The sequence below is a fragment of the Vanessa tameamea genome, chromosome 5, assembly GCF_037043105.1.
Source record: "Vanessa tameamea isolate UH-Manoa-2023 chromosome 5, ilVanTame1 primary haplotype, whole genome shotgun sequence".
Classification (NCBI taxonomy): Eukaryota; Metazoa; Arthropoda; class Insecta; order Lepidoptera; family Nymphalidae; genus Vanessa; species Vanessa tameamea.
Genome location: NC_087313.1, coordinates 12072284 through 12095372, shown reverse-complemented (window position 1 = coordinate 12095372; position 23089 = coordinate 12072284). Strand labels below are relative to the sequence as shown.

At 32.9% G+C, this 23089-nt stretch overlaps 2 protein-coding genes across 2 annotated transcripts in view; one reads left to right on the top strand and one right to left on the bottom strand.

Annotated features, from left to right (window-relative positions):
• Positions 1 to 15362, bottom strand: part of Fzr (fizzy-related) — a 44361-nt gene extending 28999 nt beyond the window's left edge. Inside the window, exon 1 of the mRNA XM_026628750.2 lies at positions 14770 to 15362. Within this exon, the coding sequence (XP_026484535.1) occupies positions 14770 to 14911 (142 nt within the window). The 5' untranslated portion in view covers positions 14912 to 15362. The remainder of the gene's footprint in view (positions 1 to 14769) is intronic.
• Positions 15363 to 15779: 417 nt separating this feature from the next.
• LOC113392502 (RNA-binding protein 45-like) lies at positions 15780 to 23031 on the top strand. The gene is made up of 3 exons (XM_064220802.1): positions 15780 to 16927; positions 20739 to 20805; positions 22450 to 23031. The coding sequence occupies exons 1-3, from the start codon at positions 15944 to 15946 to the stop codon at positions 22926 to 22928; spliced, it is 1530 nt and encodes a 509-aa protein (XP_064076872.1). The 5' UTR covers positions 15780 to 15943; the 3' UTR covers positions 22929 to 23031.
• Positions 23032 to 23089: the final 58 nt, after the last annotated feature.

The window sequence follows — 23089 nt, the reverse complement described above, 5'->3', positions numbered from 1 at the left end:
ATAAATGATTACTGAATTTCTCATTCAACAAAATTTTAAGGCAATGTTGAGATTGTAAAAATTACGCCAGAAAGGCTGGTAATCACTCTAAATCGTTATCACTCCTTTAAACGTAAGCCGCGATTTATTCTGCTCACTAAATATATTTACTTAAAAGGTTTGCGAACCGATGAACAAACTTAGTCTTTTATCATTAACAGTATTAATTTGCTTCTGCAAAACTGATTTCAACTACACGTCTGATATATTACGTTCAAGTTTCAAACAAACTGAATATTCGATAGAAAACGAGAAATAAATTAGATGTATATATTTTAACGCAGCCCTGTATAGAGATTTTAAATGGAATGCAGAGAGTCCTACAACGAAGCTAGTTCCAGTAAAATATCTAGCTATAATGCCTAGCTCGAATGCTAGGTCAATAACGGTATTCAAAGCAACGAGCGCATTGCAAGCGGCTCGGTTGATGCATCTTGAATCATCGTGCATTCCCTCAAGGAAAGTTCCTTAACCTTAGTTATCAGACTATTAGGACCACTCAAACGAGGCCCGTCATTAAATATCGGCTACAGTAGTTCCGATTGTTTTTAAAATGCATCGCTTATCGTTCCTATTTCAACTTGTCGGGTGCCCGGACCATACACGCACTATTGTTGAGGACTTCGACAATTGCATTCTATGGATTGACTCACTCAAGACTTAAGATTAAATAACTTTAAAAAATGTCTTTGCGATTAAAACGCATAATAATACTTTATACTGATAAAGTACAGTCATTACTGAATTGTATTACGAAATAAGTATCTTGCAACTTGGATTAGCGTTCATTTTGTAATTTTCCCTTCACCGCTGCGTTAACGCATAGAAAGAAAAAAAAAGCCACACAAATTTATATTATTACGTATATAAAATAGACATTTAAGAGGTCAATGACTTGCTCAATCTTGAAGTATAAAAACTACAACATATGATATGAAGTTGATATTCATAAAATAATTAACTAATGTAAAATATTTATTAGCAAGTAAATCTATCATAGATTCGCATAAATTATTACCGAAATATACGAATTATTCGTGTAATTATAATATATAAATATGCATCTAAAGAGTATATCGACGTAATCAGATTTACAACAAAACGAATTCATATGGACTTTATCGAAAATCGTTTTAATGATGTGGGTGTATAATCATGAACTGTCTACAAAGATTCAATTCAATGTACAATTGAAGTTCTCGATACGATCTGGACCGTATTAATTAAAGAAACCTGTATAATGAAATTAATAATACTATGAAAAAAGATTATAATTGAAATAAAAATACCTTTAAAGTAAGCGACGCACGAGTAAAGCTCGTGGTTATACATAATTTGGTAACAAAACAACTTTACGGACTAAAAATAATTGCATAAAAAGAACAATTTCGAAATTCCCTCATGCACTGCAAAGTATGAATAAACATATGCGAGTGGCCGATGTGTATCAAACGTTATCGCATGCAGTTTGCCGAATAAACAAGTCTTTTGCGGATCCAGCTTGATGAACTACCTTTGAAATTTAAATTCCTTACGCCGAGTAAATTTACTGCGACAGAAATTAAACTCGGCTACTGAATAATAACAATACTTAATACACGTTATTTGGTTATACACTGCTCAAAGTTACTAGCGCAAATAAATTAAGTCACCAGCGAATAAAAAATAATTAGCGATTTATTTTTGACTAACAAAATGAAATTTTTACGTGAAGAAGCCTACCAAAAATTAAATTAAATCAAGGTACATTTGATCTAGGTATTTTCTTACAAAAGCACTTTTCAATCGTTATATTGTGACAATGATTTAAATTTAAAATTACCACCGGTTCCGAATGCAAATTCTACACAGAATAGAAAACGAGCAAGGTACCTTTTTCCGTCGTGTTAATTACATAGTTATGTTAAATACTTGCTACTCTACTAATCAAAGTATGCTAATACCAAACCTTTAAAATAACCTATTAGTTTCAATACAATTGTTAAACATTAGCTGTTACACTGTTTCACAAACATAAAAGGCTTCAATACATAACAAGCGTAACTCGTGGAACACTGGCGACATGAAAAACGGAAAATAGAGAAGGGACCTAAATAGAGTTCGTTGAACTTTCGCTATTGTCAGGCTTAGCTATTAAACCACCTCATTTTAAAGCGGAAACATGTGCTGTAGCTTTGTTTAATTAAAACCAACACCATACCCGAGGTGTAATTTATAAAAGCCAAATGAAAACACTTTAACATAAGCATACACGACGACCGAGTTCTTCGAAGCAAATTTGAAACGTGTAAATACATATAATAGAATCAATGTACCACAGCAATAAAACACTGACAATCAACACACTAAGCTAATGTGAACACATTCGAAAACATCAAATGAATAAATAATTCGTGCTGGTGTTGCAGATAGTGTTTGTATAAATGAATTCGTCGTCACGGTTTTAGGCATTCAGTAAAATTTAATTTCGTGAGTGCATTGAACCAAAAACGTGGTCGATTACTTAAGACATAGTCGAGGTCGTGATCGATACACTGACTTTTTGCGTAGAAATGCTTTTTGTCCATTTTAAGGCAATAATAATAAAACACATACTACGTTTTTGCTATTGATTACCGATACGATGACAACAATCATATATCTTGTATATTAATAACGAGCGAGCGAGGCGTTTATAATCGTGACAGGTACAACTTCAAGACTTGTCAAAGTTCAGCTGGTATTAGCAACGGATGATGATGTCAGAAAGGCAATACCTAATTCGACATCAATTGATTACAAAACATTGTTTACACTCGGCCTAGATTCTATACGTTGACAACTGATTTATGCTCATTCTCTTGTGTCAAAAGCACGTACTTAAGAGGGAAAAAAAAATGTCCAGCAATTACATATAAAGACACACTGAGATTATTGACATCTAGATCATCTATCATCCGGTTATGTAACCGTGTAACGCAAAGCCAACATTTGTGTCGTCAACCAAACGTATACACAATACGCGAGTCGCTTTTTGCTATCAAAAATACATTGAAGAAAAAAGGTTACAGGATAAGAACTAGTCGAATCGCAAGCAGTCGTAGATATTTATCAATAACATATATACATTATACAAACATTGATAATAAAACGGCTTCTGTTTAAGTAACATCGAGACCTACTGAAGTATGGATTCAGTAGTAGTTCAATTGGCCTCGCATTGAGGCCAGTTCTGTTGACAACTTAAACACAGCTACATGGGTTTATGTGTACTTTTGTAATTGCTAACAGTTAGGTGCTAAGTTTGTGATTATAGAGTCTGTCACCGAGTGCTAACCTTTCGGCCTCACAAAAGAACCGCTCAGCCGTTTCTGAAATATAACTTATCCGTTTACATTTACAGTAATTATATTCACTGTTATATACGCTTCAGCGACTCCCGAGTCCGTTCCTCTCGCCTTACCTAAAAATCACGCTTATTAACTTTAGAAAGTTTATCTTCCTTCGTGTTGTTCAACTTATTCAAATTACTATTTTATTAAAATTATCGTATTAAATAAAAGATAAATTTATTACGATGTATTAAAAGCGTCGTAACGTATATGGGTCTATGAATTATCAAGCAAAAAATGCACTAGACCATCGACTAGTTTGTAATTATTTTATACATACGATTCCTTGAATTATATTATATCGCGATCCAATGATTATATTCATATTAAAAAGCGTACGGACTATTAAATGATTAATAAAAAATCTAGCAACGCATACCAAACTAGGCACAGTCGAAATGATAGCTAATGGTATTTAAATATCCAAGTTGAATAATTTCAATGGACTGGCGATGACATGATAAAACAAATGAATCATATATTATAAACTATGTATATAAACTCGTATTATTATTGTGAGCGAATCAGCTGATCTTAGTCGAGAGTCAAGGTGAAGGCTGGTCAACCGAAAAATCCTGTCTTAACATGTAAGACCACGTCGTTTAAAAAAAGAGAACCCCAAAATGGCACGTAATATTAAACCAGTGACATCACGAACCAGCTGATTGATGCATTTATATCTGTTACGAATTATCTCCGTGTAAATTGATCTGATAATTTAAAGTAACATGGAATAAAACGAACTTTCTACTTAAATAAGGCAATTAAATAATATTTTTTATGCTTCGATTGCATTAAATTGATACCCTACTTTAATACGTTACTTAGAGGTAATTACTTTCCTCTTTCTGACATCATTGATTTGACATTTCGAAGAACTTATAAAATAAACGTCATTTATAAGTAAAACCATCGTAGTAATGAATCGTTTATGTTTCATTGAACGAGTCTAAACAACACAGTCATTGCACAACATTGTTGGAAAATTATCGAACTCCAACACGTGGTTAATAAAATAAAGAAACATGTTGACTCAGCTGATCGGTGCGTTGAACCTCTCTGAACAGGTAAAAAAGAACATTCGGTTTTATACTGAAAATTCCACAATGCTTATTAAAATGCGCGAACCCAATCACTGAATCACACGGTCAGCTGATTGCCCTCGATACTACGAGTGTGGGACATAAATTTTAGCTTTTAGTTTATTCCTTTTATCTAATACCCTTTAAACATTCACGGTTGCACTGACACGCTCATTTGAGAAGCTAATCGAGTAACATATCATCATTTCTTACTTTAAAAACAACCAAGGATTATATGACTTACTAGCTGTCCCCGCAACTTCGTGCGCGTTGTTTGAATTTAAGTTATTTGGATATTGTAGCGTGATTTTATTTTTTAGTATATATATATTTCTAAAATAAAAGTAGCCTAAGGTACTCCTTATTACATCCGCTATCTGCCAGTGAAAGTCCCGTCGAAATCGGTTCAGCCGTTCCAGAGATTAGTCGGAACAAACAGACAGACAAAAATTGTAAAAAAAAATATTTTGGTAGGTATATGTACCGTGTATACATACATATGCATTTAGTAAAAATGGGTTATTTTAATATTTCAAGCAGACACTCCAATATTATTATATGTGTAGATAAATCATATTTTTTAGTCTTAAATCATAGAAAGTAATTTAGGTGATACTGAGCTTTATTAATTACAAATTTTAGACATATTAGCTCAAGCTTGAATATAATATATTCTATAAAATTTATCCTCTAAGAATTTAGTCAAAAATGTTCAATAATCATATACGTTCTTCACGTAGATATACGGTAAATTTTTTCAAGTTACTTACCCAACTACTACAACCTGGGCCTCACCAAGTATTTGACGGCCTAAGTGTTAAGTAAACACTTGATAGCATAGCATGACATCAGCTGAGAGCTGATCTTAAGTTGAAGGCTGGTCATCACAAATCGTAGGTGTTGTAGATAGCCCTAAACTGGCCTCAATGTACGACATTAGAGTTGTTACATGTACATTAAGTCATTATTATCAAACATACAATTACGAACGCAAAAATGTTACACTTACGGCCTCACTTATAAACGGTGTTTAGTCAAACGCTGATTTCTCTTCCTGTCATCCTTGACTTGACATTTGAAAGAAAGAGATGGATTTGTTTTACAAAATTTTACTAAACAATATTAATAAATTTTTTTGAGAATAATTCAACTTTAAATGGGAGAAATGATAGATATGACTTTGTGTGTATTTCACCGGTACGAAGTCGCGACAAGCAAGCTAATTTTAAAGAAAAATACAATCAAAATAACTATTGTAATAAATTAAATTATACATTTATTAAACGAAAAATAATTATGATTAAATTAAACGAATACTTTCATATATATCGTATGACGATATAATGAACGCATAAGTAAATAATTTAAAATAAACAAAAAAGGAACACACTATATATACATACAAAAAATACAAAACTATATTGAAACATAAATAAAATATAAATTATTCAGAAAAGTAAAAATAAACTGATCAAACTCGAGTATTTAAATAAAAAACGCGCGAACATAATTTATAAATTATCATAATTTTATCAGTAAATTATTATACATCAAATATTATATATAAAACCAATAAATGCAGAGACGTTGCCTAACTATAATACTACCAAACCAATATACATAAAACTTATACCAGGCGATACGCTGCATTTCGAAGAATGTTTTAGTATACAATATTTATATATACATATATGGAGCTGGCCTTCCCTGTTTAAATTTAGACTATTGACGTGACAAGCACGAACATCATGATTTTAGTTACTTGTAATAAAAGCAATTAAATTCAGAATTAAATTGAATACTAATATTAAGAAACGATCATTAATATACAAATAATACATTGTGGATATAATTACGATTTGTTTACTTATTAATAATCGGTAAACGCCTAGATGGTCCAACGTCCAACAAGCGAATCCAAATCCCACTCGTTCGGTTCAAACCGATATATCTATACTAATATTATAAATGAAGTAACACTGTACGTTACTTCTTCGCGCTTAAACGGCTGAACCCATTTGTGTATGATATAAGTAAACATTTTATAAATTTCGATTTTTAAATAAAATTCGAATTGAAATTCGAATTCCAAACTTGAATCTTACCGGAAAAAAATCTACAGGAATTCGGTAAAGATACAATATCATTATAGATTATATACCTTCTTAATATATTTAGATAAAAATATCACTTCTAACAGTTTATAATAACGAAGGTGTTAATTTGTCAGTTTTATATGCACTCACCTACACGTAACACAAGGCACGTGTCAACATTTGTACAGCTGCAAGAATTATCTCGTTTAACAAGTGCAATATTGATTTAAACCAAAATGGCGAGAACAAATCTTGTCGGTAACGTTTGATTTATTCCATTAATATAATAAAAGAAGATCTGTAACATTTGTCTAAAACGTTTTCAATACAAACTTCACTTAATACAATTGAGTTGCACACGCCTACATTTTTTAATAAATATATATGTATATTGAGAAAATAAAATTAGATCATATTACATTAATGTTACTAGAAGGTTCTTAAAGTTTCCTTGATCAATTTAAATGCATTGTCGCTATTCGTATTATTATAATAAGACACGTCATAAGAATAAAAAAAATGACTGACAGGAGCTGACATAATTACACAAAAAAAAACTTAATAATTTGTTTCTATTCTATAACTGATCTGAGTGTTTTAATTCGAACAATAAACACATATAATAATAAAACCGTATTATATAGAAAAATCTAAATATTACTGGCAATAATATCATAAAATACGCACGCCTTATAATCGAACGATAACGACGGCTTATCAAAAGTCAAGCAATTTGTTCTGAATGTTACTGGGACGTGTATATATTAAAAGGAATTATCGTATTCATAAACGACAGGTTGTAAAAGCTATCTAGAATTTTTGGTACATTAAAGAAGTGATAAGAAAATCAATGCTTTGTATGAATACGCGGTATCGCATTTGCAGAGCGACAATAAAGATTTGCCGAGGTCAGGAATTAAACACTGCGTAGGATACTTAAAATATAAGAGATATTATTTAAAAATACATAGTAATTTATTAAGGCGCGTACTCACTCAGTACGTCAAATAAGTATAACGCAAAAGATACCGCCTTTAAAAATATCAAAATTTCAAAGATTGTTATCGATTTGTTAATTTAATAAAATCTTGATAACGCATCGCTGTTTATAACAGTAGCCACAAAAGTACAAATATTAGATAGCCGATTCACTGAACTACGAAGTAAAAGCGAGCAAAAAGCGTTCTCTCTTTCCACGCTTGGCGCAACTAGAGATTCCACGACTACCTTCAAATCGGGTTCAGTCACCTCTTGATGCTCCCGGAATGGAGCTTACAACTTGCTGGCTTTATAAATATAAAATACAGCAACGCTTTCAAGGGTCATTTTGATAAAAATATATCAAAATTCATAGATTAATATCTAATAATACCTTCATTGACAATAATCAAACCACATATAAACATTAAAAGTAAAATATGATCGTACTCAGCAAAGTGTGCAACGTACGAACCACACATACATTTTTTTTAATCGATGAATAAGCTCTAATTGCAGAAAAAACGTTTGCTCACTCAATAAACACAATATTACGGAGAAAGCGGTCGATTCTATTCAATACCGATACACTTTATTCTCAAAGACTTAAGAAAGTTACCGGAGACACTCCTATATTAAGTAAAATATACTTTTCCCCTATTAATCTCAATTATTCGAAACTAATATTATGTTACACCAATTATGTACGGGCTATATCATAAATGAAAGACAATTGACACGATGTCATTTGACCTTGGGGACCCGTGATTGGCGTGGTGGCCCTTAATTACCATATTAATAGGGGATGCATTAACGACGTCCGCTCAGACCAAGAGGTCGATATATCGCCTAAACTAGACCTGTTTATAAAATCACTAGCGAAACGCAAACGTGGTCCTGACCTTATAATGTATTTAAAAAATCTATCGATACGTATTTTATCGATTTTTCACGTCACGTTACTAATACAGGCCGTTCTTTTGTCGACGTACGTTGCAACTAATTGCTCTGAACGTACCTTTTTTTTTCCCCTAACATTTAATTCTAAATATTCTTAAAATTATTTCTAAAAAATAACTGAGTAACTTCATCCATTTATAATTTGAATAATATTTCTGTTCTCTTGTCAAAACTAAAACGTGACTACAAATATAACGACGTAATTAATTACAATGCTTTGTTAGGTTACATCCTAATTAGATACAATTATAATTAACTAACTCAGAAAGAATTTTACATTTCAAAACCTCTGATCTTTATAAATAAAACAATAATGGGAGAAAAGCTCTCAGACTCGTAAATAATTATTTAAAATAAACTCAATTAATAAATCAGAGAAACCTTTGCGGAACAAAGCAAGGAGGGCGCCGACTAACAAGTCGGGTTGCCTTATTAAAGATAGCCGTCTCGGTTGAGATCCAGCGAGCTAGACTCTGTTGTACCTAGGGCGTCGCCCTTTCGCCACGTTCTACGGTCCATGGGTTTCGTACTTATGTACATAGTTTAAGCACGACGATAGAACAGATTTGATTTTTTATTTGGTTTCAACGCTTTGTTGGTCTGAGAATAAAAACTGAATAATTTCATAAACAACCGACATAAAATAATATGATATTGACACGCATCGTATCAATGAATTGGAATTGTTCTTTTTAGTTAGAATATGTATCTATACTAATATGTAACGCTGAAGAGTATGTGTGTTCGCGTAAATCTCGGGACTCACTTTCACTCAATTTGAAAAAACTTTAGGCGTTAGACAGAATGTTCACCGAGAAAAGTTACAACATCAAGCTTTGATCCATGAGTAACGTTAAAAGGGAATGAAACCATTCCAAGTAGCTAATTTATACTAGAAACTTTACTCGAATGAAAACTTGTATGATTAAGCGTGCTAACACAAAAGAAAAAAAGGGGAAAGTAAGCAAGTACATGGATTGTGGAACGTTTACAGACTATATCACTTCACGCCATGACCCTAAGGAGTGTAGGAGAAAACAAAAACATCAACCGACATTGCAAATTGTATGAAACTGGCGGGTATAATCTATAATTGAATGCGGATAAAACCTCGGGGCGAATCAGTTATTTTCATGCAACTATTATTGGTCCAACGATAATTCGATATTCTAAATTTGAAATGACTATCCAAAGGAATGCCTTCGAAAATTCAAATAAAAAATATAACGGTCGTGTTTACGTAACACCGGATCGAATGTAAATTTAAACAAAATCGTTACAGTTATTTTAAATTTAGAAATCGAGAAAAGCGTTCCCTCTTTGTTACTGAAACGAAAGGGGGTAACCGAGGATTTATCGTTAGATAATAATGGTCGAGTAAGTTTTAAATTACAATAAAATCCATTTAAGAACGCTGTCGACCGAGCCCTCGATGGTAGTAAACTTCACGCTTGACTGCCTATTCCGCTAAATCTCATATAGCACGGACAGTAAATACTAGAAATTTCATTTGTGTAGGTATATACCGACTTCAGAATTAATAACCCAATTAAAAGTAAACGCAGTGAATGATCACGATCATTAAGAGTCCATTATCTTTTTTTAATGTTGCTAGCTGAAATGTTAAAACTTATTCCATTAAAAATGCAACTAATAATTTTTTTTTGTAATTTCAACTTTTATTTACGAAATAGTATATTATGTACTTGCTATGAACTTACTATGAACCAGCAAACTACCTAAGTGAACAAGCCAATATTGGGGACGGAATATCCAAAATTAGGGTAAATTAGAGGAAACTCGGTCGTTCTTAAAACTACAACAGATACTCCGGTATTTCAGTTCGCTGGATATCCGAAATATCTACAAAAAAATCCCCAACATCGAATATCTTATCTTTTAAAGATAAGAAAAAGTTAAAATTTTTGTTTAAAAAGAGTAAAAATTAAATCATAACTAATTCACTTTATAAGTATGTGAATCTTAATCGAATACCATTACCATAGTAATTTGAATATTTTTTTTTATAATTTGGATAAGTACCTAAGGTACCTTCATTTGGAGATAAACAAAATATCAGAATAAATGTAAAGAAAAAAAGTTGAGGGTAAATCATCTAGCACGGGCCAATATACAGCTTGGATAAATTATAATAATTTAGATATTATTATTTAAAAAAAATATCATAAGGCAACACCGTGTATCATTAGTTTCAACATAGAGCTTTAAATAAAATTATAAAATAAAAAGACTCCTTCATTAAATTGTATTAAAAAATCTGGAATTACTTAACACGCTCGTATACACGTGGCTGGTTACAGTGAGAACAATTAAACATAAATTGTCACAACATAAAATAATCATTATTTAATTACAATAGGTATTATATTCATTTGTACAAAAACATACGCTCCGCACTGTACCTTGTGTAACCAAGTGTGTAGTAGTGTTTCTGTTTTAATTGCAAATGGCTCATTGTTTAGTGGGCAGGAGCCCTGATTTAAGTAGCATATTTAATTTCGCTGTTATATATAAAAGGCCACTGACCTTGAAAATTTATTCTTTATGTTACAGTATGTAGCTTAATTACGGTAAACGAGTTACTATACGACGGCATAATTTAACTACCTAGTTAGTTTTTTAAAAAAACATTAATAAATAAGGTATATTATTCAACACAAGATTTTATAGACGATTAAAAAGCGTGAAGGTAATTCTTGTTGATTTTCAGGTAGAATATTATTACGTAAGTTTCATTTTATTTAACTGACATAACTTTGTATTTCAAATTTTGGAAAAGAGCAACCACCGAGTTTCTTGGCGGTTCTTCTTGATAAAATATACATACATTCCGAACCGGTGGTAGCTTTACGTTCAATACAATTCAGTACTTAAAATGAAGATTCAAAAGTGCTTGCGAATCATATTTTGATTTTAGTTTGTTCTTTTCTATATTGAAAATAAGGCCTTCAATGCAGGTTTTGATAAAAAAGTCGTTAATTTTTTTATATCTTGATATAATTGAGGAAAATCTTCATATAGATATACGATTCCCTGCGATATTTTGTTTACTTTTTTATTTGAGAAATTCAAATTATTATACAGATAAATATATTGATAAACCCATATATGTCAAGTAAATCAAGTAATAATAGTTATAAAGCTACAATTACATTCTAAATTTTTACTGAAACAAGTGTTTACCGTTTAATTTTTTTTTCTATCTGTGTACATAAAAATAAATGGATTTTATTTAAGCACTGGCTCCCATACACGGAAAGTGAGAGAATACATTTTACACAGATTCTTATTGTACTTTCAAATGACCAAGCAACACATTTAAAAAAAAAAAATCCGTAATCGTCACAGATTCGAATTTCAAATACAAAAAAATAAAAACAACTCCATTAACTATGATTACAATTTAAATACATTCAGCCCACAATTATGTTTTTAGAATTATCATTATGATAAAAACAATTGTAACATTTTATTACAATTACGGGAGCCGAATTTCAGAATGATACCTCAGCTCTCATCACCAAGCCTATTATTAGACCACCACTCACGATTTTAGCAAAATCATTGTAATTATTTTATATAACCGTGAATAACTTCGATTATTTATTCTGTATTAGATTTTTCGCTTCGTAATAGCAACCGCGAAAGGTAACTATATATTTCATTGAGTTCATATTTTTTTATTCGTAGTATCGTTAATTTTACAGCCAAATATTCATGCAGCTTTTAAATTGCAGACAGTGATTCACTGATTTGATGAAAATTGGAGGAAAATATATATGAAATTTCATGTTTTTTTTTTATTTGTTTTTCCAGCTTGGTTTAATTTTTTATTTTAGAAAATTTTATCGATAAATACTAAAGGAGAAAAAGAAATCTATGGAACTGTGAAAATGTGTTGAAATGTTTCGCCATTGCCTATTTAATATAGATAATTATGACTTCATGGTGAGTTGTAAACACCAAGGTGCTATCAAGTTCCTAAAATATCGTCAATGAATATCAACGACATATCAAAGATGATGATGCAGGCAGCCGCAGAGTTAATAATGATTTAAAATAATAATAAACGCAAGCATATATTATAAATTATAATACGACCGAGCATTTCGTGTAAACTCGGCTTTAGAAACATAACGTTTGCAAATTGCAAGCAACAATTAACTCAAACTGCAGCGCAATGCGTTGACAATTCGTTTCTCTTTCATGTTTTAACAAACATTCGTTTACGCCGTGCATTTTCCATCCTACGTGACTTTGGCGCAATAACCTTTGCCCATTTGGTCAAAGTAAATGCCATATTAAAAAAAAAAAATACCAAAACAAGTAAAAATTAAATGTAGTACAAAATACTAAGAAATAGTATAATTTATCATTAATTAATTTTAGATAAAAACTTTGTAACGCAATTTGAATGCTATTTTTTGTTTCAAATTAAAATCAAGTTTCAAATATACCTTGCACAAATTATCAAAGTCTAGATTGAGATTAGCAATTTTAAGATTTCCAAAATTTTTCAACTTTTACTGGTTATATCACGTCACTAGACAAAAAAAATAATTTTCGAAAAACTCTATTTGTAAAACCATTGTATTTATAATTCAAATATTTAACCTTCCTCAAAAATACATTATAAGAATCAGTATCTGGATCCTCTGTCTTTGCCAACATTAAAATAAGATTATATGTATGCATGTTTTATAATCATTACGAGTGTATACATATGAGAGCCTAAATTTTCCTACTAAGATGTTTATGTTTACTCGCCAATTCTCTGTGTCGGATAATCTGCCTCAAAAAACAAACAACCCAGACCAATATTTCCTAAACTACTAAATACTACTTATATTTAAACACATAACCTCTAACATTACCATATTATTATGTATTTGATTAAAACAAATGCGAAAAATTTCCAAGAAGCTGTAAATAAGTTACAGAGACATTTATAATTTTTTGACCTCCGTCAAGTTCAAAATTAATTTATTATGAATGAACTGCAGTTATATGACCATCTGGAATCTTGTCATCATATATTATCACATTTTTATCTGAACATAAATAATAAATATGGTGTAATGTTTAAATATTTAAAACGAATAAAATAACCCATATGAGAAATAATCAAATTGCATATTTCTAAAGTAATTGAACAGACAATAAGAGTGAAGTAACAAGTGATCGTTAAGTATCGCAGCCAATTGTGTGTTTTATTATTATACTTACATACAGGTATATACAACAAATATTCTAAAACAATGTTCAATACTGAATCGAGATTTAAAGGCAGTTTTCTTTTTGCCAATTGGACTCCACCCGACCAAGTATTTTCAGTGTATTCAACCATGGCACTCAAATGTGGATTTAAACAACTATAGATTTACAGTATCATCAACACAGTAATAAACTATATTCAACATATAAATAAATGATAAAAATTGCATTGCTTTAAAGTAAATAACAAACTAAAACCGATATATCAAAGGTCAAATTAATAATGAAGGTTCAGATATCTCGACCTATGACCATTCTAACCCTGTATAATTAAGTTATATGCATACCCCAACTTGTCATATTGAATAAATTTGAAATAAAGTGAATTTTAACTAATACACATTTCATGTAAAGTTTTCCAATTAATTTCAATGTGAGGACATGCAGTTATGGATTTATATGATCATGTACATTAGTGTAAAAGTATCTTCAAATGTAAATTCAGCGGTAAAAGGTTAATAATATAGTACAGAATATATACACTAAAAACCTTACACATGTCTCTTATATTTTAAATTAAATAAATAGCAATTTTTTGATGATTTCATACTGGTAACTTTTTGACATTGTATTAATGAAAACCTCCTTTGATTTTAACAAATATCATACATGTCATATAAATCAAAATGTTGATTATATTGTATAATACTGTACAACACTTACAGCACATATTTCTTAAACTGATAATTCTACATCGGTTTGAGGATTTTAGAAATTCTTCTAATTTATTTTATTATTTCCAATTGTAATGTAATTTATAGTTTATAATTATTTTTAGAAAAGTAGTGACAAGGAAAATCTAATTTAACATAGCCTGAGATGAAAGTAGTTTGATAGAACATAACTTTTAATTAAATTACTATTTTTTTAATTATATTTTAAATTTGATTAAAAAGATGTAATTCACATTGTAGTTACAATGGTATAATTTAAGAATAAATCACTTACCTTGAAAACTTGTCTGCCAATTATTTTCCAATCTACATGGTATAAATCTGTCCATAGGCTCTGGCCGGACCAGCACAGACTGTTTCCTGCTGATGGGACTGCATTGCTGAAGTAGCCTTCTCTCATAGGATTCACTGAACATTTTTGAAGTCTTTCACTCTTTCAGGATTAAACAGTTTTTATTTTGATAAATATCTGAGGGTATATAATGGAAGGATAAGGACTAGAATATTTTCCAGAAACGGGTAGATTATTAGCCGGTCATTTTATCGGTTTTATAAGCGGTGTATCGCACCAGTGAACACAATGTTTTGAAGTAACCCGATGCGCAGCGCATAAGACTACCGATCCCATCGCCTGCTAACAATCATTTGAAATTTTGAATGCATCTCCATAGTACATGTCCGATAGCACCATTATTTATCAATATACCTACATGAACTATTTAACAAATGATCACTAAACTATTGTTCTTCGATACTTATTACGTTATAATGTTTTATTATAATGGATTTCTTGTATAATTTAGCTTAAAATTTAGTTTTCTCTCATAAAATATAAACAACTCGAAAATCTTTTTTGGCTCTGGCATAAATACGGCTGGTGTTGCTATATACAAAATAATCAATATTTTTGAATTAAAACGGTTTTACGTAGCAGTGTTGGATACTTTAATTAATCTTTCAATTATATATATATTTTATTAGGTATTAAAAAAACAATATTAATCATTCATATGAGTATGGAGTAACTTTTTAGTTTTTAAATATCAAAATACGATGACAAAAAAAGAATTCGAAAACGTAAATTTCAAAAATAATAACTTTTTATATCTATTACAAGATTTAAAAAATCTAATATCTAGCTAGGTCTAAAACTACTGAAAATTTTTAAAATTAGATCATAAAAAATAAAATAATAATATCAGATATTAAATTGTTAATCTGTTCTTATTTTCAATTCATTATCTTCAATATTTACATTCGCCATTTTTATATTGTAAGTGTACAACAATGTATATAATCAATACATAAATTTGAAAAACTATACTAGGAATTGATTTTTATTGAAACTCTTAATTAGTTTAAATATATAATAATAGAATTCACATTTCGTGATTAATACTTTATTTATAACGACTGTTTTAGTCTTTGAATTTATTTATTTATTTGCAATGGAACATCGTAGCAAATATTCACGTAACGATGAAAAAGATAGTGAGGATTCTCCGATATATTCAAGATTGTTTATAGTATGCGATCGGAGTTTAAAAGAAGAACAATTCAGAACTGCGTTTTCACAGTTTGGTTGTATCGAAGATATACGAATACCTCGTCACCATAAAACAGGCGAACCTAAAGGAATTGTTTTTATAAAGTTTTCAAAGACCTCTGAAGCAGCCAAAGCTCTTGAGTCTATGAATATTAAATTTATTTCAAATTCTACCCGAACACTTAAAGTTATGGTTGCAGCTAATCGCTCAGAAATACAATCTGAAGATTATAATTATGAAAAATACAGACGTCTATTTATACATATTCCTAAGGATATGACCGAAGACATATTAGAAGAAAATTTTAAAAAATTTGGCTTTGTTGAAGATGTTCTCATCCAAAGAGACCGTGAAACGGGAACATCTAAAGGGTTTGCCTACATTACATACCAAAAATTTTCTGAAGCAGCTATTGCATTTGAGGAATGTGACAGAAAATACAGAGCAATATTCGCTCAACCAAAAGGGTATAAACGTAATGAAACAAGCTACGAAACAAACATAAAAGGTCTAGCCAATTCAACAACAGCAGGTAATCAAAGGCATTCACTGATGTCAATGATGAATGTAAATCCAAAAGGTTTTACCCGAGTAAACTTTACTTGCAGTCCTTATTTAACTCAAATGCAAGTTGACACATTATTTGATATAATACCCGGTATGGCAAATTGCACCTATTTTATTGATTTATTAAAAAATATTGGTAAAGGTTCCGTTCTATATTCAAACCCAATTTCGGCCACTTATGCAGTTAAAAAATTAAATGGGTTTGAATATCCTCCAGGTCAATCAATATTTGTTGAGCCAGCAAATCCTAATTTAGCCCCTTATGAGTGTGATTTCCCTAATATACCAAGTGCAGTCAATAATTTAATTCAATTCTTAGTTTAATGGCTTTTAGTTGTGCCACAGGGCACAGATTATTTCGCCAATGTCACGTAGGATGGAGAAGACACGAATGAGATTGATCGGTATGGTTGAGATAACAAACTCAATTAAATTTTAAAGTCAAGTATAGTAGTAGTAATTTCCTTGTTAATCCGTAACCTAGAACAACACAAACATTAAGGGTTAATAATAGGATAAATTACAAATAATTGTTAGTACTCTAAACTATATATAATAAGATATATCACTCAATTGGACTATTCACAACTTAATTTTATTACATTTAATATATTTACACAAAAAAGAACAAAATGGACTAAACACAAACGTCAATAAACATTCAACATTTATAGGACGAGGAACTTTAGGAGGGAGAACGTCGTAAATGGGATGAAGAAGTTTAGGACAAAGGAACAGAATGTGGGTAGCGGAACCTTCGTCTAGGCCACATTCACACAGCGAGTGATCTCGAACTCTTATCTTTGCTAGGTGGGTAGGTGTGCAAGAATGGCCGAGGCGTAACCGACAGATAGTGGATGTGACCCAACGGTCAGCGTGCCTGTGAAATGAAAACCAAGGTCGCCTCGGAATTTCAGGTTGTAACGCCGAATAATACTTACCTTTAACCGATTTTGATGAAATCCAAAAAGCATTCCAGGATTTAACCATTTGAGCTTTCGCAAGAGTGAGCAGGTCTCGAGAGGAATTGACAAAATGCTCAGATGAACCAGATTGGATAGCAATCTTAGCTTATGAGTCAGCCATCTCATTTCCAATAATACCGGAATGACTTGGAATCCAGACCAGCAAAACCTGAAGGCCTTGTTGGTGACAGGACAACAGAGCCTCTCTGATCTTAAAAACGATAGAAAGTCTTAATTTGCTACGAAAAGGATTTTCTTTAATGGCCAACAGACAGCTTAATGAGTCACATAAAATAACTGATTGTTGTATGTTGTGTGACTGGGCATACATAATAGCTTCCAGTAAAGCAATGGCCTCACCGGAAAATATAGAGGTTTCAGGGGGGCATTTAAATAAAAGGGCTATTTTATATTTCGGTATCCAACAAGCTGCGCCAACGCAGCCGGTCGGTGAGAGTTTAGAGGCATCAGTATATATAGGGAGGTGATTTGGCCAATTTTGATGAAACATTTTTTGAAATTGGACACTAGTATCAGGGGAACCTTTTATAAGACCAAGGTTTGTTATAACGGGGGTATTATAAATAAGGGCTTTAAAGGAGGTGGAAAAAAGAGGATTAGAAGGAAAAGTGGTAAGAGGATGAGGGAGGTTGGTATACTTGAGGAAACTGTTTAATAGGAATGAGGATTTCGGACTGTCTGGGTTGCAAAGGTGGGATAATTTGTTTAATCGGGCCAATAAAGGATGGGAAGATAGCTGTAACAATTTGATGATAAAGCGGTCACATAAGTATTGCCTCCTTATATGTAGAGGAGGGTCAACACACTCAACCTGCAGAGCATTAGTAGGAGTGGATTTCATCGCACCCAAGATTATGCGCAAACATTTAAATTGAATTTTATTTAATTTTTCTGAAGCTGATTTATTGAATGGATCTAGAACAAACAGTCCATAGTCCAAATGACTACGAACTATTGCGTTATAGATCAGCTTCAATGTATAAGGGTGAGCTCCCCACCAAACTCCAGATACTGCTCTAAGGGCATTAATTGATTTTTCACATTTCTTGGCTAAATAGTCAGAGTGTGAAATTCCGTTCAGTCGGTGATCGAGAATAATACCAAGAAATTTTGTTTTGTCTACAAAGTTAATGCGTTGACCCTCATAAAACAAATTAAAGGTAGGTATACGTCTTTTTTTAGTAAATACCACTGCTTGACTTTTGGCTATCGATAGCGATAAGCCATGGTCAGAGAGCCATTGGGATAGGTAATGCAAAGCAGAGTTTAATCGAAATGTTAAATTTTCAATGGAGCTAGATTTATAATACAAAACAGTGTCATCAGCATACTGGAGTATGTTACAAAAATTGTTAACAGACAAATCGAGATCATGGGTGTATATGCTGTAAAGCAGAGGACTGAGTACTGAGCCTTGAGGAAGACCTTTCCAGACAAGTCTGGGGGGAAGTGAGAGATGTTGGTGTCTAACCGTTATTGATCTGCAAGTTAACAGATTACATATGAGATGAACTATCCTCGGTGGAATACTCAGCTGTTGCATTTTCTGCCTGAGCAACGGAAGAAGTACATTATCATATGCAGAAGATATATCTAGAAAGATGCCCACAAGGTACTCTCCTTTAGCAAAGGCAATTCGAATGTCTGTTGTGAGTATGCTTAGATTATCAATGGTGCTCAACCCCTTCCGAAAGCCAAATTGGGAGGGAGCAAGTACATTTCTGCTTTCCATTAGCCATTCCAGGCGGTTCTTCAACAGATGTTCAGTGATCTTTGCCAAAGTTGATGATAAAGCTATCGGTCTGTATGAGTTGCAATCCGAAGGGTTCTTACCCGGTTTAAGGATCGGGATAACAATTTGTGTCTTCCAAGATTGCGGGACAATTCCTTTGATAAAAACCGAGTTAATTATGTTTAAAAAACATTTTTTCGCTTTATAATTTAATTTACAAATAAAAGAGTAAGGAACGCCGTCTTCCCCAGGAGTAGAATCAGATAAACCATTTAACGCACATTGAAGTTCGGAAAAAGAAAAGGGGGCATCCATTTCATCCAAAGTGGATGTGGATGCTGGCGTAGAATTTAGAAAACTGTCCTCATAAGGGACAAATGGGGGGGCAAGCTTATCAGCGAAATTGTTAAGCCACTCAGAAGGAGTATTTGAGGAAGGGTCAACAGAATTAAGGCATCGGCGGAATTTTTTAAGTTGGGACCAGACTACAGAGGAAGAGGAACGAGGACTCAGGGATTCACAGAAATGAATCCAACTAACTTTTTTCTTTTTAGAAATTAATTGTTTAAATTTGGCGTCGATTTTCTGATACTTACAAAAGTTATCCAAAGACATACACAATGAGTATGATGCTTCAGCCTCTAGTCTCTGTTCAGATAATCGTTTGCATTCCTCATCCCACCAGGGGGTGGAAAGCAAATGATTTTTTGAGGTGTGTTTTTTAGGGAAGTGGAGATTGGCTGCAGTTAAAATACCATTAAGGAAAAGATCATAGCAAAGGATTACATTTCCATAGTCTTGTGAAACAAAGAGGGTGTCGATCATGGAATCAACAGACTCAGCATATGCAGACCAGTTAGCATTTTTTAATTTAAATTTTAATAAGGGATTTGGATTGATATGGGCAATGGATCGGTGATTTAAAGAAAGGAGGATAGGAAAGTGGTCACTGCCAAAAGAGGATGAGAGGACATTCCAGGATATTTGAGAAGCAAGGACTGGAGAAGTTAAGGATAAGTCTACAGCGGATTTTGGGTTTTGGTTAGGATATACTCTACGTGTTGGTGAGCCATTATTGAGGATACAGAGGTTTGCATCATCAAATATGTCCATCAACAAGAGAGCAAATGGGTCACAGAAATGTGAACCCCAGGCGGTGTGATGGGCGTTAAAATCGCCCATGACTAGGATAGGACTAGGGAGAGAGGAAATGATGGCAGATATATCAGGAATTAAAGCTGGATTAGGATGAGGAATATACAGGGAAAGAAAAGAGATGTTAAGGGCTCTAACAGCAACAGCATTAATATGCTGGCTGGGAAGGGATAAAGGAATTTGGGAGAAGGGAAGGGAGTGCCGAACGAAAATGGCACTCCCAGCATAACCATCACTTCTGTCATCCCTCAAACAGGAGAAGCCTGGGACCCGGAATCGGGATCCAGGGATCAACCATGTTTCAGAGATGGCAATAATGACAGGTTTATGGAGGTTTATTAGAGAGAGGAGTTCATGTTTTTTAGGCCGGACGCTCTTGCAGTTCCATTGAAGGAAGCTGATTGGGGCCATTGTGAAGGATGGAAAATAACTGACATAAGTCTTGAGCAACGTTGGACGGTAAGGGGATATCGTTACATGTTGAGATAATACTAAGAAGTATCTTAGTTAGCATTTCTAAGAAGTTGGGATTGTTATTAAGAGGGTTAGGAGTGTTTTGGTTGAGAGCACAACCATTAGGAGCAGTAGAGGGACAATTACTAACGATCGATTGATGGGCCTGTTTATCATACCCTTTCCCAAGAGGTGATCTTGGGCGAGGAGTACTGATAACAGTCTTCCGATAGGACCTGGTAGTTGAAGGGATAGGTTGATTAGGGAGGATTGGAGAATATGTGGGAGGGGTAAACATCTCCTTTGTAATCTCTGCATAGGATCTACGTACAGGAGGAAACCGAGAGGATGCTTCAATGTATGAAATGTTGTCTTGAGACATAACAATTTTGATCGATTGTTGGCGAGAAAACTCTGGACAATCCTTGTCTGTTGTGAAATGGTTACCAGAGCAATGTAAGCAAGTGGCGTTATCCTTACTTACACTACAAGACTCACCTGTGTGGGATTTGGAGCACTTAAAACACCTAGGTTGAGATCGACACTGAGTTTTAATATGACCATAACGGCAGCAATTAAGGCATTGGATAGTGGGAAGTTTATAAGTTTCTACTGGAAGGGACGTATGGTAGGAATACACTTTTGAAGGAAGCATTTGACCTCTAAATGTAATTACAACAGATTGGGTAGGAACCCATGTAGTTACACTGTCAGCAATTATTTTTCTGTTCAGGCGTCTTATTTTCATTACTTCACCACATCCAGTGGGAAGCTCAAGAGACATTGCCAGTTCTTCCATCGTCCAGTCCACGGGAATACCCTTAATTAATCCCATTCTAGTTACATTAAAAGTCGGTACAGTAGCTTTATACTTGCACATTTCAACAATAGGATTCACTAGAAAGGTGTTTGCTGCTTGAGCTGTTGAAAATTCAACTGAGATTTTGTTACGGCCTATGTTCTTAACACCATCGTTAATAATGCTCTTAATTTTATGAGTGTGCAGGAATTGTCCGAATTTAATTGCCCGTACAGTAGTTCCTGAAGCTGGGTCAGATACTTCCCGGGACACATGAACGATGAAAGGACCCTTGTCATCGTCGGAATACGTTTTAGGGCCTTCAGAGAAGGATGGATGAGTGTAAATCGTTTGGATTGAGGGATTTGCTGAACTAGGATTAATTATTGTTTTTTTAATATTGGAATCGGAATTAATTGGATCATTACCGAGGCGTTTTCGGGAGACAGGTACAGAGGGAGGAGATAGAGTATCGGGAACAGGCTCTATTGAGCCACCTGGATCAGGGGGATCAGGAGGAGGATCAACCTCCATTATAAAACTTAAAAGCTAAAAAATATTAAAACACGTTAAATACTCACAAGATTTACAAATATTACTAACACCACTTAACCCAACTACCAACTAAAGCACTATTAACAATAAAATATACTACAAAACTAAAAGAAAACACTCAAAATCTCTTAACACGTGTGTTAACCAACGCTAACGCAAGCGAAAAAAAACGTCAATAATTTAAGAAATTTAATCTCATTAACTGCCAAATCATCTTCCCCTGATCTTGCACAGTTGGCAGAAGCTATTGCAGAAGCCTCAAAATTAATTAAAGTAGCTACTTCTGGTGCATCAGGTATAAGCAATCCTGATACCAAGGACCTTAATTACTGCAGTGTCAGATTACCCGCTCCACAACCTCTTGCACACATTGATAGCCCAGTAGCTAAAAGATGTTTTTTGGTCTGCAAACCCCAGCCTCCACCTTTGACTGTACTAAGAGACATTTTCTGTAGATTTGGAAATCTTATAAACGTATATACCTTACCCAATAAAACGGTAGGATATGCACGGTACACAGTAAGAGAATCGGCAGATGAGGCGATAAGGATATTGCATGGAGCTGAGGTATGTGGGGTACGGATAAAAGTTATAGAAGCAGAAGCAGAAGCTCCTGCTAAAAAAATTAGATTGAATTGACTTACCAAGGACAGACAGAACATTATTATAAGACTAAAATAAATATTTACTGACTTATTTATATATATAATGTAGACCAGACTGAAATAAAATTTTAACCTGGCACAGACTATATTCTTTAACAATAATGCTGTGAAACTTTTATGTCCTCTTTATTATTT

What these genes read in the sequence shown, in the direction of transcription:
- LOC113392502 (XM_064220802.1), top strand. Translation starts at nt 15,944, where the DNA reads ATGGAACATCGTAGCAAATATTCACGTAACGATGAAAAAGATAGTGAG. An exon ending in ATAATTTAATTCAATTCTTA is followed by an intron (nt 16,928 to 20,738) that starts GTTTAATGGCTT and finishes TCCCTCAAACAG; the next exon opens with GAGAAGCCTGGGACCCGGAA. An exon ending in AGAGATGGCAATAATGACAG is followed by an intron (nt 20,806 to 22,449) that starts GTTTATGGAGGT and finishes CGCTAACGCAAG; the next exon opens with CGAAAAAAAACGTCAATAAT.